This window comes from Bubalus bubalis, chromosome 21 (genome assembly GCF_019923935.1).
Source record: "Bubalus bubalis isolate 160015118507 breed Murrah chromosome 21, NDDB_SH_1, whole genome shotgun sequence".
Taxonomy (NCBI): domain Eukaryota; kingdom Metazoa; phylum Chordata; class Mammalia; order Artiodactyla; family Bovidae; genus Bubalus; species Bubalus bubalis.
Window position 1 is genome coordinate 58,421,481 of NC_059177.1, and position 15,339 is coordinate 58,436,819.

Sequence of the window (15,339 nt, forward strand, 5' to 3'; positions counted from 1 at the left end):
AAAGCTGTCGTCCCTTCCTTTCCCATCCCCCTTTCCCTGGAGCAGCTCCAGGCACCTCGGCAGCATGCAGTGAACCCCAGATACCACCGCCGTCCGTGCGGACATTGTTTCTACTTTAAATGCCTGGAGAGCCAGGTCCTCCAACGCAGCCCAGCATTCAAAGCCCAGGGGATGTTTTTGCAACATGAATAATGATCTAATTTTTCACAGTCATGGACTCTGACTCTTGTGGGTTAGATTTCCTCGGAATGAGGCCAGCCACCGCAGGGAGGAGGAGGGCCGGCATCTGGGCTGGGCCAGTCTCTCCAAGACCCAAGTCGGTCTCGCCCCCAGGCGCCGTGCGCTGGGGAGCAGCTGGAGTGGCGCCCGTGCTCGGGGGGCTCTTGGGGGGCGTCCCTGGTACGTCACTGCAGCTGCTTGCTATCCCCAGGTGTCCCCTGTTTCCTACCTGAGGATCTCCATGAGCCCTGCCCTGCACACTCGGAACAAGGAGGCCCTGGCGGCTCTGCCCCTGGGCGTGACCGTGACCTTCACTGTCCACTTCCACGACAACTCCGGAGATGTCTTCCACGCTCACAACTCCATCCTCAACTTTGCAACTAACAGGTAGGCGATTGGCCCCCCGCATTCCCCACGTGGAGTCACGTCTCCATCAGATCCAGATCTGACTCATACAGTGACTGATGACCACGCAGAGAAGCCAGCGCTGCTGAAGGATGAGTTCGTCACTCATGGTTCCCAAGAGCAGGGCGTTCACCCCACTCTCAGACCCCGGGAGAAGCACCAGGCTCGGCCAGGCAGCGGGCATGAGGGGCCGTTACCGAGAGTCTTTATTATGAGACACAGTCATTCGGCAGGGACGTCCCCTAACGCCCAGGAAGCGGAGCCCAGAGGTCGGGGCTCGTGGCTGGAGGTTTTTGCTAAGCCCTTGTGGGAGCTGGGCTGCAGGGGAGACGCACACAGCCCCGGCCCTGCAGTCAGTGGATGCGCGGCGCTCGCTGCTCCCTCTGCAAAAGCTGATCGGAGAAGGTGCATGCCTTCCAACGCTCAGGGGTCGGCCAGGATGGTGTCCGATGGTCACTGGCCTCTGCTGTGTGCAGGCCTGCCTACGTGCCGTCTCGCTGACTCCTCACTGCTGCCCATTTGTAGAGGCCCAGAGAGGTCAGGCCACGTGTCTCAGGCCACACAGCCAGAGAGCAGGGTCTGAATACCAGGTCCCATTTGCGCTGCAAGGGCAGTTCTTTTCGGCTGACACTTCCGGAATAAAACTGCAGCCTCAGGCCAGATATGAGGGAGAGGGGAGTGGTCTCCAGGAAAGAGAGCTGTGGCCCCAGGCTAGACCTGCCCACCTGTGAGTGCGCTGGAGCGGCAGTTCTCAAAGTGTGGTCCCCACAGGGCAGCATCACCACTGCCTGGGAACCCTTAACGCACGTTCTCAGGACACTTGGGTGTAACAAGGCTTTCAGGTGATTGTCAAGGCTGAGGACCACCATCCCAGGGGATGTAGGCCAAGCCAGGAGGAGCTGAGAGGAGCCTCAGACCCGGAAGGAGGCAGCAGGGCTCCAGCGTGCCCTGTCCGGGCACAGCAGGTCATGACCAGGGGCTGGTGACCACTTCAGCCTGGGCTTCCCGTGGGCCCTGGAGCAGACGTGTGCCCTGCGCTGAGCACACCTGGGCCCAGGCACTGGGAGAGCAGGGTCTGGAGTCGGGCCTGAGTCAAGCCTGGCTCTGCCCTCTCTGGGGCCTGTGAGCCTGGATGGATGGGTCACCCCTCCAGGCTGCCATGTCTACATCTGTCATGTGGGAAAGTGGCCTCGTCCCCAGGGCCACCAGCTGAGGCTGTGGTCACGAGGGCCTCTGGACTGTGGGGTGCTCCGTGCACACAGCAGGGCATCTGCAGGTCTGGGGCACAGGCCGCCCCTCATCCAGCCCCCCAACTCCCCTGTGGAAGTCACATGGGCCCTTCCGTGGCCGGCGCATCCGTCTCCAAGAGAGCGCTCAGGGTTTGGGAGGCGGGGGCGTGGGGAGGGAGGCCATGGAGCTGGGCCCTGACCCTCCGCTTGCTCAGCCCAGCCGTCCCTCCCAGCCCATAGGGGCTGTCGTTCCCGAGTGCCCGCGTGTGCCCGCATGCCTGGCGCTGACCTTAGCTCTTTCCAGCTGCTGACCGGGTTTGCTGCTCACGTCAAGCCTGTGATGTGGGTACATGGTCAGCCTCACTCAGCAGATGAGAAAGCAGGTGGGCGGGGGCCATGCCCTTGTCCCAGTTACTCGGTTGAGGGCCACCCGTGCCCCCAGAGTGTCCTGGCTCCCTGCTCAGGCGGGCTGGGAGCACAGCCTCATCACCTGCTCTGGGCCTCGGCTTCCCCGTGGGACGTGGGCGTGCTGAAGCTGGGCGTCCTGTCTGGGCCGTGGGTGGTGGGGAAGTCTGGTTGGTATGGCCCGAGGCCCCTCACCTAGAACAGCTGCTCCGTAAACCTGAGCCGGGCGGCATCAGGGCGCAGTGGGCAGGTGCAGGGCCCAGCCAGAAACCTGTGCCAGCCCCTCCTTGGGAGTTGGGGCCGCTCCCGAGACTGAGAGCCATGTCTCCCGTGCTGCAGGGACGAGTTCGTGCAGATTGGGAAGGGCGTCGCCAACAACACCTGCGTGATCCGCACGGTCAGCGTGGGCCTGACGCTGCTCAGGGCGTGGGACGCAGCGCACGGCGGCCTCTCCGACTTCGTCCCGCTGCCCGTCCTGCAGGCCATCTCCCCCGACCTGTCCGGGGCGGTGGTGGTGGGGGACGTACTCTGTCTGGCCACGGTCCTCGTCAGCCCAGAAGGTACGAGGGGTTCCAGCCGAGGGACGCGTGTCTTGGGTTGGGAGGCGGGAAGGGCTGTTCTGCCCCCCGGGGCCGGTGTGCATGTGGAGCTTGGTGGGGTTTTGGAGCGGGCATTGGAAAACCGCTGTCCCGACCGGAGCAGCCTGCGGCCTCTCTCTGCACTGGGCTATAACTGGTGCTCGGCTACACGTCCAGCTCCCCGTGTCAGCGGCCGTTTTCATCTGCGTGCTGAGTGGCAGCGTCAGAGACGGTCAGGCATGTCCAACCCCAAATATTACCATCTGGCCCTTTACAGGGACCTGGTGGCTCAGATGGTAAAGAATTCGCCTGCAATGCAGGAGACGTGGGTTCCATCCCTGAGTGGGGAAGATCCCCTGGAGGAGGGCATGGCCACCCACTCCAGTGTTCTTGCCTGGAGACTCCCATGGACAGAGGAGCCTGGCGGGCTATGGGCCAGGGAGTTGCAAAAGAGTTGGTGAAAGTGAAGTCGCTCAGTTGTGTCCAACTCTTGGCGACCCCATGGACTGTAGCCTCCCAGGCTCCTCTGTCCATGGGATTTTCCAGGCAGGAGTACTGGAGTGGATTGCCATCTCCTGCTCCAGGGGATCTTCCCGACGCAGGGATTGAGCCCAGGTCTCCTGCGTTGTCGGCAGACGCTTCACCGTCTGAGCCACAACGATAACAACAACCGCATTTTAAAACAAAGTTACACACTGCCTTTAAAGAAAAGCAAACATTATTTGCCGCAAATAGAGGGTGGTTGTTGAATGTTCTCATCGTGTGTATTATGTAACGAGGTTGGCTTTTCGCTAAGGACCGCCGTCTAGTGACAGCTCAGAGTCTGCCACCTGCTTTGTTTGTGTAAAAAGGATCGCGTAGCAGGGTGGCTGGGCGGGGGCGATGCTGGGGGATGGCACGCGGAGGGCCAGCCCTGGAGGACCAGCGCCCGGGTCATCCCAGAATGGGAAATGACTGTGAGGTTCCCAGCGGGGAGGCACTGGGCAGGAGCAGGTGGCATGCTCCTGCGGGGTGGCACTCAGGGAGCAGGTGGCGTGGCCAGGAGCCTGGGGTGGGGTGGCGGCAGGCTTGGGGCAGTGGGGACGCTGCCCGGTGAGCCAGGAGCGATGGGAACGACTGGAGTGTGAGGCGTGGGAAAGAGGTCACGTGCAGTTTCCCCTCCCAGGAGTCCCCGGGACCTGGAGCTCATCAGCCAGCAGCGTCCTCCACGTCGACCCCAAGACGGGCACGGCCGTGGCCCGGCAGCCAGGCTCCGTGACTGTCTACTATGAAGTCGCCGGGCACCTGAGGACCTACAAGGAGGTGGGCCTCGGGCACATGTGTTTGACTCCCAGGGGGTAGAGAGCTCGTCTTCCCTGCTGACTGCTTCTCTTCTTCATGTAAGAAGCTCCAGTGCCTCGCGAGGCAGTTGGCTGGGGGTCACGAGCCTCCTGGGGGGCTGGCCCCTCCTCGCAGGCTGCTGGCCCCTCCGTCCACGGCGGTGGGAGGACAGAGGCAGCCTCTTGGAGGCATCCCTGTGCCCACGCCTCCTCGACAGAGCCCCGTGGGCAGGACTGTCCGCGTGGGCGTCCCCCCGGGCGTGGCAGCCGTGGGCGGCCCCGTGCATCGATTTAGCATCACCGGCAAAGCCAGTCTCCCCCAGCGAGTCACCTTTCGAGTCTTTGTGGAGGCGAACAAGACCGCGCTCTCTCCTGTCTATCTCCAGCCGAGAATGAATCAATGAGCGGAGTCTGGCTGCTTTCCACGCGTCTGTCTCATTCTCTGAGCAGCGTGTGCTCTGTGGAACCCAGCAGTGTGACCTAATAGCAGGCGTGTTCAGCGCTGCTGCTGGGGCAAGCTAGTGCAGACAGAGGCACCGTTTGACCGACAGAGCAGTGCCCCCCACCCCGAGAAGCCCCGGGGGGCAGCTGGACAGGCTTGGGCGGTGGGGGCAGGGGCGGGGCTGGCAGAGCAGGGCACCACCCAGCAAATGTGTGCAGGCTGTGAGAGCCAGCTCTGGGGCAGCGGAGGCTGGCGTTGCGATCCGATCACAGTTCAGTTCAGCCGCTCAGTCGTGTCCGACTCTGTGACCCCACGGACTGTAGCACGCCAGGCCTCCCTGCCCATCAGAACATGCGTTCAATTCCAGGCTCCTAGCGTGGTTAGGTGTGTGGGCTCTGGGGCCAGGCTGTGTGGGTTCAAATCCCGGCTGGACACGGACAGGCAGTGTGACCTCGGGTTATCCTTTAATCTCTCTGTGCCTCAGTTTTCTTACTGGCAAAGTGGGGCTGATGTTGTTGTGTGGAATAAATGAGCCGTTCACGGGTGTGAAGCCCTTAGCACGGACATGAGCTGCTGCTGTTCAGGGTAAGGATGTTGTAACTTAGGCCAGATGCAGTAGGGATTCATCAGAGAATTTTTTTAAGGCAAAGAGTGATGTCGATCTGAGGTACGTTTGGAAAGATTGCCTGGTACCTGGCCGAGTCCAGGAGCCCGAGGGAGGGGGCAGTGAGGCCCAGGAGCCTGAGGGAGGGGCCAGTGGGGCCCAGGAGCCCGAGGAAGGGGCAGTGGGGCCCAGGAGCCCGAGGGAGGGGCAGTGAGGCCCAGGAGCCCCAGGGAGGGGGCAGTGAGGCCTGGGGCCCCTAGGTGGGGCAGAGTAAGGGTTTGGAGACACTCAGGAGGGAGGGTCATCGGAGCTCGGTGACCATTTAGGAGGAGGAAGACTTGGGAGTGAGTGTCGGTCTGGCCTGGGCGATGAGAGGGGAGCAAAGGGGAGCAGGGAGGACGGGTGGAGCTGGGGGCGGGTGATGGGGGTTTGAGGTGGCTGTGGCTCCTCCTGGCAGGGCTGGGGACCACGCAGCTGGGCAGCTGTGTTAGGAGCTCCAGGGCTGAACGCTGGAGACGGCAAAGGGTGGGGGGTGTGGGGGGTCTGCAGCCCTAGAGGCGGTGGGAACACACAGGGCCTCCCAGAGCAGGAGCGAGTGGAGCTGGGCCTGGGGCTGCTCCCCGGGGCGGGGGAGGAGGCGTTGCATGGGAGGGGTGAGCGGGGAGAGACCACCCCTCAAAATGCCCGTGTGAGCCTGCATTTGGTCAGGCTGGTTCTTCTTGAATAAATGGCACTGAAGTAAAACAGGTCCTTCTCTCTTTGCTGAAAGATTAATTAACCGAGCTGACATTCAGAGAAGAGGTCACGTGATTTCAGGCCTGACATCGACCCTGCCCCGTGCTGGGAGAGGCAGCTGGTTCCGTGGGGGCGTCCAGCCAGCATGGGGTCCAGCCCAGCTCTGCCCCATCCAAGCAAATCACGTGGCCACGGAGCCTCAGCCTTGCCCCCTGTACCGCTGAAAGGGCGGTACCTGCTCCCGGGCGCTCAACGACCTGCCCTGGCTTCCTCTCCAGATCGTGGTCAGCCTGCCTCAGAGGATCGTGGCCCGGTACGCCCGCCCCGTCCAGGGCAGCTTCCAGAAGGCCTCAGCCTCCAAAGTGATGGTCACCGTGGGAGACCGGAGCTCCAACCTGAGAGGTAGGGAGTGAGGGGCTAGGAGGCCTAGGGGGCCCTGCTGGGCTGGGCAGCAGGCCCTTCAGATCGGATTCTATGTCCTTCCTGCTCAGACTCGCCTCCCCATCTCCTGGAAGGGCATTTAACCCTGGCTGGCCCATTTAACACCCCTTCCAGCTCTTGAGAAATTCGAGTCCTCCAAGGCAGAAGCAGTGAGGGATGTTTCTGAAGGCCCAGTGCTGAGAAACTGCCTGTTTTGGGGCTTGGCGATGCAATGTCAGCCCCGGGCACCCAACTAGAGAAAGCCTCCCCCTGCCACCACACAGCCCTGAAAAGCTGGCCTAGACGGCCTCGCTGTTCATTCTGATTTTCGTAATTCAAGTCCTGCGTGGAATAGTCAACCTCTTCCCCTGCCCACGACAGTCCTGGACAGCAGCTGCCGGAAGTAAGTGTGTCCACGGGCTGTGCTGTGCTCAGTCGGTCAGTCGCATCCAACTCTTTGCGACCCCGTGGACTGTAGCCCGCCAGGCTCCTCTGCCCATGGGATTCTCCAGGCAAGAACACTGAAGTGGGTAGCCTTTCCCTTTTCCAGCGGATCTTCCTGACCCAGGGATCGAACCTGGGTCTCCTGCATTGCAGACGGATTCTTTACCAGCTGAGCCCCCAGGGAAACCCAAGTGCATCCATACAGGTTGTTTTTTTTAAAAAAACAAAACAAAACAAAACACCACTTACCCAGTAGAATTAAACGCCAGTGCCGTCAATCTGCGGCAGCTTTACTGCATCGTGGCGGCCTCTCCCCGCTCCAGGGCACGTGGGCAGGAACAGTGCTCAGGGCGCCAATGGGGAACCGGTGTCCAGGGATGAATTGCCCATTTCCCCTGGTGGCTCAGTGCTAAAGAACCCGCCTGTCAATGCAGGAGACGCAGGAGTCGAGTGTTCGATTCCTGGGTCCAAAAGATCCCCTGGAGGAGGGCATGGCAACCCACTCCAGTGTTCTTGCCTGGAGAATCCCCATGGACAGAGGAGCCTGGCGGGCTACAGTCCACGGGGTCGCAGAGAGTCAGACACGGCCGAGCACGTGTACACACACACGTGCTGCCAGGGGCAGACCCAGCTGCCCAGCCTCTGGACACTCTCTGGACGCAGGCTCTGAGCAAACGCTGACATGGCCCGTTCCCTCAGCCTTTATAAGCTGTGGTTGTCAAGAGGGCTATGGCGCAGGTCTGGTTCTCGGAGCAGCCGGCCCCCGCGTGGTCTGCTCTGGCATCCTGTGCTGGGCTCCGCGGGCGAGGGCCGAGGCGGGGGCCCCGGGGGCCTGGGTGTGGCGCCCCTCACCCCCGCCCCCCGCCCCATCTGCAGGCGAGTGCTCCCCCGGCCAGGCGGAAGGCATCGCAGCCCTGCACCCAGAAGCCCTCCTTGGCTGCCAGCTGCAGTTCAAGCAGGATGTCTTCGACTTCCCGGCACGAGAGGTCTTCACCGTGGAGCCCGAGTTTGACGCTGCCCTGGGTGAGCCTGCGGGTCTGGAAGGGGACATGACCTGCACTCCGGTGTGCCTGCGGTGTGTCTGGCTCACGATGGTGGTCTGTCCGTGGGGCTCGTGTCTGTCAGGAGCCTGTCCTGGGGACGGATGTGGTCATCCTGGCGTCCGGGTCACTGCAACCTCCGGGAGGGTTTGTGTTCCTCCCCCAGCGGCTGCCTCCACCCGGGGAGAGGACGCGCTTCTGAGCTGAGAAACCTGGTCCAAGGCCTTTCCTGGTCTTCTCAGCTCAGAGCTTGGAGCTGGTCCCCTCAAGACCTGGGAAGGAGGGGTGGTGCCCTGTGCCGCCCGCATGATGAGGCTCTGGCGGGGGGCTCCGTGGAGGCAGGGCCCTTATTCACTCTTAGAGTCCCGGGCGTCTCTGGAGTGGAGCTGCTGCACAGACCTGCTGACCGGAGCCAGGGAGCTGGCGGCCGGCCCCACAGGGTGGCTCTGAGAGGAGGGCCGCAGTCACAGGAGCTGCAACAGCCCAGGACAGCTGGTCCCCTTGATGAGCCCGCTCGGCGCCCGGCTCGAGTCAGTGTTGTCCTGAGAGTCTCCGTGGACGGGCGTGCAGCGCGTTGCTCGGCTCTTTCGGAGGACGCGCGGCCTGGCGTCACCCGGCGAGTTTGGCTTCAGGCCGAGGCGAGGCCCTCTGTCCACTCTGTGTCTGTCCCTCTGGCCGCTGTCTAGGATCCAGGGGTGTACTTGCGGGCATGCTGTGTGCAGGACTGAGCTCGGGCTTAGCACAGAGTAGGCCCTCAGCTGTCCCAGGCCCTGTGGATTCTCCCGCACGGCCCCACACGGGGTTGATGTTACCCCCACTTGAAGGACAAAGAGTCAGCCAGGATGCTGACTCGCTGGGGGCTCCCAGCTGGTGGCGGTGGGGGAGGAGGAAAGGAAGGGACTGGCCTCGAGGCGCCTGGCTGGCAGGAGCACGGGGGGACCCATCCCAGGCACCCTGGTCCCCGCTCACTGAGCCTCCCAAGGCACCCTCAGCAGTGGCCACTCAGCCCAGGCACCTGCTGTGGACCAGGTATGGACTCCAAACAGTCCCAGCCAGGCGGCCGTGGGACCTCCTGCAGCACCCGGGGCGCGGGCTATGGAAGAGTCAGCCCGCTGGGCGTGGAGCCAGCGCTGGGCCGTGCTGTCAGTTCACCCGTCCCTCACCCCCGCTCTGAGCTAGCCTGGTGGGGCCCCAAGACTCAGAGATGGACCTGGCGTTCCTGCCCCAGGGGAGTCTGTGAACGGAGGATTCCAGGACAGCGGGCGGGGACACTGAAGAGGGCCTTCCCAGGAGGCCCCTGGAGGACGGCATGCCTCACCCGGGTGCTTCCAGGGGGAAGGGGTGGCGGCAGGGCCTGGGTGGGGAAGGGCCCGGGCGGAACGGTGCCCCTGTCTCTGCAGGCCGGTACCTGTGCTCCGTGACGATGCTCCCGCTGACGGAGCGGCAGCTGAAGCACCTGAGCCTGAAGCGGACGGCGCTGCTGGTCACAGCAAGCCTCCCGGGCAGCCCCTCCCCGGCGGAGCAGGTCGGGGCCGAGGTGCCCTTCAGCCCGGGGCTTTACGCAGACCAGGCCGAAATCCTCCTGAGCAACCACTACACCAGCTCCGAGGTGAAGGTCTTTGGCACCATGGAGGTTCTGGAGCACCTGGAGGTGAGCCCTGAGCAGGCGGGAGCCAAGGCCCCCGGGAGAGGGAGGCGGGCAGGACCAGCTGCAGCCGTGAAGTCCTGGGCCACCTCTCCTGGAAATGAGCACAGAGCTGGACGCTCTTGACCATTCTTTTTCCCCAGAGCAGAATCCCTGTCTATTGTTGTTCAGTTATTAAGTCGTATCTGACTCTGTGACCCCGTGGACTGCAGCACGCCATGCTTCCCTGTCCTTCACCGTCTCCCAGAGCTTGCTCAAAGTCATGTCCATTGAGTCAGTGATGCCATCCGACCACCTCCTCCTCTGTCTCCCCCTGTCCTCCTGCCTCTGTCTTTCCGGGCATCAGGGTCTTCCCAGCGCTGTCTGTCGGCCCGTATGATTGTGTGAGGGGCGTGGCTGCTCCTCTCCTCCGCAGTACATGCTCAGCAAGCACGTCACGTGTCCGCGAGTGAGTTCAGGGCAGGATGCGTGGTGACCAAGAGCAGGGCAAGCAGCTCTGAGCCCTCTCCTATCGCAGATCCCGCACGCCTGCCGACAGCGGGTCCCCAGCTCTGGGCCTGGGCCACCCCGTGCAGAAGGGTGGTGTAGGACGGGGGTTCCGGAGCCGGCAGGGTGGAGGAGCTCGGGGCGCCGTGTGCAGGGCTCACCGGCATCTCCTCGGCCTTTTCTGGTCTCGCTGCGGCAGCCTTGGCTGCAGAGTGAGGCAGAGATGAATTGGCTGCTGACGGGGGAGCGTCTGCTGGGCCCTGGGCTGGGCTGCTGGCATCTGACAGCCCAATGACAGAGCTCCGGCTGCCCCCTCGGGAAGCGAGTTTGGGGATGGCTCACGTAGCACAGCATTATTTAAAAGGAGCTGTTGATTAGAATTCCGTGGTACTGATGTGTCCTTTTAAAAAACACCCAGCCTAGACAGTGTGCTCCTCTGACTCTGTGGGCTGCGCGCCTGTCGGCTGGATATGCCCAGCTAGCAGGGCACCATGAGTGTCAGGAAGAAGTGGGCGTGTGCCCTCAGCCCTGGGGCTCCCCAGGTGGCGCAGTGGTAAAGAACCCACCTGCCAATGCAGGAGACGCAAGAGATGCAGGTTCGATCCCTGGGTCGGGAAGATCCCCTGGAGGGGGGCATGGCAACCCACTCCAGTATTCTCACCTGGAGAATCCCACGGACAGAGGAGCCTGGTGGGCTACAGTCCACGGGGTCGCGGAGAGTCGAACATGACTGAGCCGGCGTTCACATCCTCAGCCCTGACGTGTCTCCCAGGTGAAGTCGGGGTCCCCGGCCGTGCTGGCCTTCATGAAGGAGAAGTCTCTGGGGCTGCCAAGCTTCGTCACCTACACAGTCGGCATCTCCGACCCCGCGGCCGGCAGCCAGGGGCCTCTGTCCACCACCTTGACCTTCTCCAGCCCCAGCACTGACCAGGCTGTCACCATCCCAGTCACCGTGGCCTTCGTGATGGACCGCCGAGGCCCGGGTGCTCGTGAGTCACGGGACAGGGCCCCGGGGGAGGGCGGTCAGTGTGGTCCAGCCAGGAGCGGAACTGGGAGTGTGGGGGCGGGAGGAGCAGAAACGCACGTGCCCCCCCGAGCAAGTGACCGAGTCACTGGCGGGCGGGCTTTGCTCCCCTCACCCCCATCTGCGCTCACAGGGCAGCCGGAGGTCTTGTTAAATGTGACTGAATTGTACCCCTTGAGCATGGCCTTGGCTTTCGGGGCACCATGCCCCTGAAGGGCCGGAAGCTGAGCCTCCTCCCTGCTCCAGGAGGCAGGGCCCTGGGCCCAGGGGGTGGGCTCAGGAGATGGACGGGGCGGGCCCTGGGCCCAGGGGGTGGGCTCAGGAGATGGACGGGGTGGGCCCTGGGCCCAGGGGGTGGGCTCAGGAGATGGACGGGGTGGGCCCTGGGCCCAGGGGGTGGGCTCAGGAGATGGACAGGGCGGGCCCTGGGCTGACTGGGCTCGGGCCCGGCCTCTCCCCCCGAGCGTGGGCACAGCCCTCGGGGCTCTGTGGGCGCGTTGGTGACTGTGTCCTGGGCTGCAGATGGCGCCGGGCTCTTCCAGCGTGTCCTGGACTCCTACCAGGCCATGTTCTTCACACTCTTCGCCCTGCTGGCTGGGACAGCGGCCACAATCATAGGTGAGCTGGCGCGCCGCGTCCCCCTCCGTCTGCCCTGCCGTCCCCGCCCCGACTCTAATAGCCGCCTGTGCCTCTCTCAGCCTACCACGCGGTCTGCGCGCCCCGGGAGGCCCCCGCCACGCCAGCCCTCTCCCCAAGAGCCAGCCCTCAGCACAACCCTCACTGTGAGTAGCCGCCCCGCGGAGCGGTCCAGGGGTGGGGGAACCCTGGGTCTCACGAGGCCCGGCCCCGGGCGTGAGTTGAAGCTGGGGTGTGAGCCCCAGAGGACAGGTCCGGGCGCTGGCCGGGGAACGGGAGCTGGTGGACGTCAGTCCTGGGCAAGGAGAGCTTTCCCTGGGGCAGACCAGGGAAGGCAGAGGGGCTGGGGCCAGGGACCCTGGGTCTGCCGGTGTGCTCGGGCAGCTGGTTCCCGCCCACTGGAGCCGCTTCCTAGGGCTCTCAGCAAGGGGCGGATGGGCTGACTCAGAGGTGAGGGTTTGGGCGGTCCCGAGGAGATGATGCTCAGAGAAGAATCGCATGATTCACTCCTCTTCGTAATCCAGCTGTCTCTGCGGTCCTGAGGCCCTGGTGACCCCACGAGTGCGTCTCCTGGGGCTGTGCAGTGTGCAACCTGCGCCGCTGTACATGGCGGCCCTGTGTCTCCCGATTCCCTTTCAAGGGTTCTCTCCTCGACACAAAGAATCCTTGAGGGGGTGTCTACTGACCTACATGGGGGCATGGCCTGGCTTCAAGGGGCCTGTGAGTTTCTTGGAAGAGGACACAGCTTTCTGTATAGATGCATGTTGCTGGGTAACAAGACCTTCCACGTGTCCTGGACCCCAGAATCACAGCCCTCGTCCAGGCTAGCTCTCAGGCCTGTGACGCCCAGGGGAGGCCGTGGACTGCTCAGCAGCTCGCTTCCCTGTGTCCACTCTGACCACAGAGTCGTCCTGTTATTTACTGTCGTTGTCCTGTTGATCAGCTGTCCTGCAGTGGGCCTCGCCCTGCAACCCGCATCCCCCAGCACACGCCTCCCTGTTTTGCGGGAGTCGTGCCGGGGGCTTCACCTTGCCTCCTGAGCACCCCAGACCCTTCCACCCACACACGTTGGACTCTGTTCCTATAGCTTTCACTGCCCAGATGGACAGGCCCCTTTCCCCGAGTGCCCCCTGGATGGGACGTGGTCCTGAGATCCTGAGTCTCTGCCCGGCAGGCTGTGCGCTCTGGGAGGTCAGGCTGTGGCCCAGGCCTCTGCCTGTGCAGCTCAGCAGGCCCCTGTGGACCCCGCCTACCGGCCCGGGAGCCTGGGCCGCTTCCTGACCATCATCTGGCGCGGGCCTGCGAAGTCCAGGGGCGTTGAGGTCTCCCTTCAGCTGACCGCGTCTCTCTTCCTGCCTAGATTTTGCTGCCTCATCGCCAACACCTTTCAACGCACTCCCTCCTGCCCGCCGAACCAGCCCCGCCTCGGGGCTGTGGAGCCCATGGTACCCGTCCCACTAGGCAGCTGGCCGAGACCCCGGGCCCCACCGCCCCCAGGGACGGGCCTGCAGGGTCCAGCCTGGAGCGAGCCCCGGCCCCAGCCGCCCCTGCCACCATCACCGCCGCCCCCTGCCTGTAACTGGAGTCTAGGCTGTGCCCACGAGCTCAGTCTTACATGTAGGAATTTAAGTTTGTTGTTTGGGTTTTTTGTTTTGTTTTGTTTTTATTGTTTTGTTTTACTGAGTCTTGCAGAGGCGAAGACTTTGGCTCCCTCCTCGACCTGTTGTCTGGGGCTTCTTGAAGCACACGCAGCTTTTACTATTTTGGGGTCTCTAGAATGACACCGTTCTCAGGCTTAGAGCAGGCGGCCGTCTGTGGACCAGGGCTCTGTAGATGCTGCGAGAGCAGTGTTCTCAGGGAAAGGACTTTGTCAGTGATGTTTTTTATTTGTGTGAGTTCTTTTCTCTCTGGAAACCCGACACTTCCCCCGTCTGGCTCCTGCTGGGAAATGATTGGAGCAAATGGGCGCAAGTGACCGGGGCCACCCCAGGGCTACATGAGGAGCCTCAGGGCTGGGCCAGGGCGCCCAGATCAGCCTCAGGGGCTCCTGAAACTCCCGGAGCTGGGAGCCTTTCCTCCTGCCCCCACCGAGGGCCGCTGTGAACGGACAGTGTCCTCTGTGGTTCTTTGTTTTCCCCGGTGGTAAACTTGGCCTCCGCCCCGGGGGACAGCCCGTCCTGCCTGTCCCGGCTTCACTATCAGCACAGGGGCTTCAGAGTTGGAATCAGGGAGGTGTCCTTGACCTGGAGCCAGGCACTGCCCGTGTGCTCAGTCCTCTGCCCACGCACAGGCCCGCGTTCTCCGCCCCGCCTTCTGTACGAAGCACCTTGCCGATCTGAGCCTCCGCCGCCCTGCGGGACAGGCTCCCTCAAGGCAGCTCCCCAGAAGGGGCCAGGGAAGAGGCAGCTCGGAAAACGGCCTCCTGCCCAGCCCTCGTCCATGTGGCAGCTGAGACCTCCAGGACACGGCCCTCCCGTGGCCGGGGAGCCGGGCTGCCCCCAGGAAGCCCCAGAGCCCGGCGCGCGTGGACCCTGCCGTGGGGCCTCCAGCTTTGAACCTGAGCCGTATGCCTGAATCTGCCTCAGTCCTTTGGGGCTGGACCACGCAATTTATTTTTTTAAAGCTAGAGACAGGAAGAATTGTGCCTTGGCATATTACTTGAGCTCAAACTGACAACTTGGATGTAAATAGGCACATTTCTACTTGGTTTATTTAATAAAGCTCGATTTAATTTCTTAACACGAGTGTGATTATTGCCGGAGTCCCCTGCGTCCTGCCTGGAGCCCACCCAGGCCGGTGTTGCCACTTCCCGTTATGTGAATATGGGGAGTGGGTCTGTTCTATGGGCCTCTCCTCTGGCTGTACACCCGGGCCTCCCTCCCCTCTGAGGGATCTCTGTGACCATCATCAGCCCCACTGCCCCGCCCTGGCTGGTCCAGCCTCGAGGATGGGAACAGACCTGGTGTGTCTCTGCAGTCTGGTCCACAGGAACACCTAGAAAGCATGTAATGATACCATATGCCCCTGGTGGCTCAGACGGTAAAGAATGTGCCTGCAATGTGGGAGACCCAGGACAGAGGAGAATGGAGAATCTCCTCTAGAGAGATCATCCAGAGAATCTGATGGACAGGGGAGGTTGGCGGGCTACAGTCTATGGGGTTGCAAAGAGTTGGACACAACCGAGTGACTAACACACGCACACATGCTCAGCACAGGGCCCGCCTGGCACGCAGCACTCAGTACAAGTCAGCACAGCTCTCAGGCACGGCCCTCAGTGGCACAAGGTGGCTGCCAGGATCCAGGTATCACATCACGACTGGACATGGCAGCGTCCAGAAGAAGAAGCGCAGAGACAAACCCTCCCTGTCTCTTTCTAAGGGCTGAAGGCTTCTCTTCTGGAAGGCTCCTCAGCAAACAGCTCCCACCTTACCTGTTGGCCAGAGTCTGCAACCATGGCCCTTCCCAGCCCCTGGAGGTGAGGGCCACGGATGACTCAACTTCTTTCAGATGAAAATGGAAATGTGTCAGGGTCTGCCCAGCTGGTCTCCTCCCTGATCACTGCGTCTTCCTCCCTTTGCTCATCTCAGGCACTCTGACCCCTGACAGAGCTGGACGGACACCTGGGCCTATGGCCGAGAGGTCTGGGCTTTCTTTTCCCCAGACGTCACCATCATCTTAAAGCACGTGCTACTGGAAACAACCAGACCC

The 15,339-nt window shown here is 62.7% G+C and overlaps 1 protein-coding gene across 2 annotated transcripts in view; it reads left to right on the plus strand.

Moving 5' to 3' along the window:
- NUP210 (nucleoporin 210) overlaps positions 1-14,370 on the plus strand; it is a 92,176-nt gene extending 77,806 nt beyond the window's left edge. For both annotated transcript variants that reach the window (XM_044934250.2, XM_025272760.3), the window contains exons 31-40: positions 431-606; positions 2,598-2,818; positions 4,002-4,138; positions 6,215-6,338; positions 7,677-7,823; positions 9,241-9,491; positions 10,744-10,960; positions 11,518-11,613; positions 11,694-11,777; positions 12,992-14,370. In XM_044934250.2, the coding sequence (XP_044790185.2) occupies positions 431-606; positions 2,598-2,818; positions 4,002-4,138; positions 6,215-6,338; positions 7,677-7,823; positions 9,241-9,491; positions 10,744-10,960; positions 11,518-11,613; positions 11,694-11,777; positions 12,992-13,092 (1,554 nt within the window). In that variant the 3' untranslated portion in view covers positions 13,093-14,370. The remainder of the gene's footprint in view (positions 1-430; positions 607-2,597; positions 2,819-4,001; positions 4,139-6,214; positions 6,339-7,676; positions 7,824-9,240; positions 9,492-10,743; positions 10,961-11,517; positions 11,614-11,693; positions 11,778-12,991) is intronic.
- The last annotated feature ends 969 nt before the right edge of the window (positions 14,371-15,339 follow it).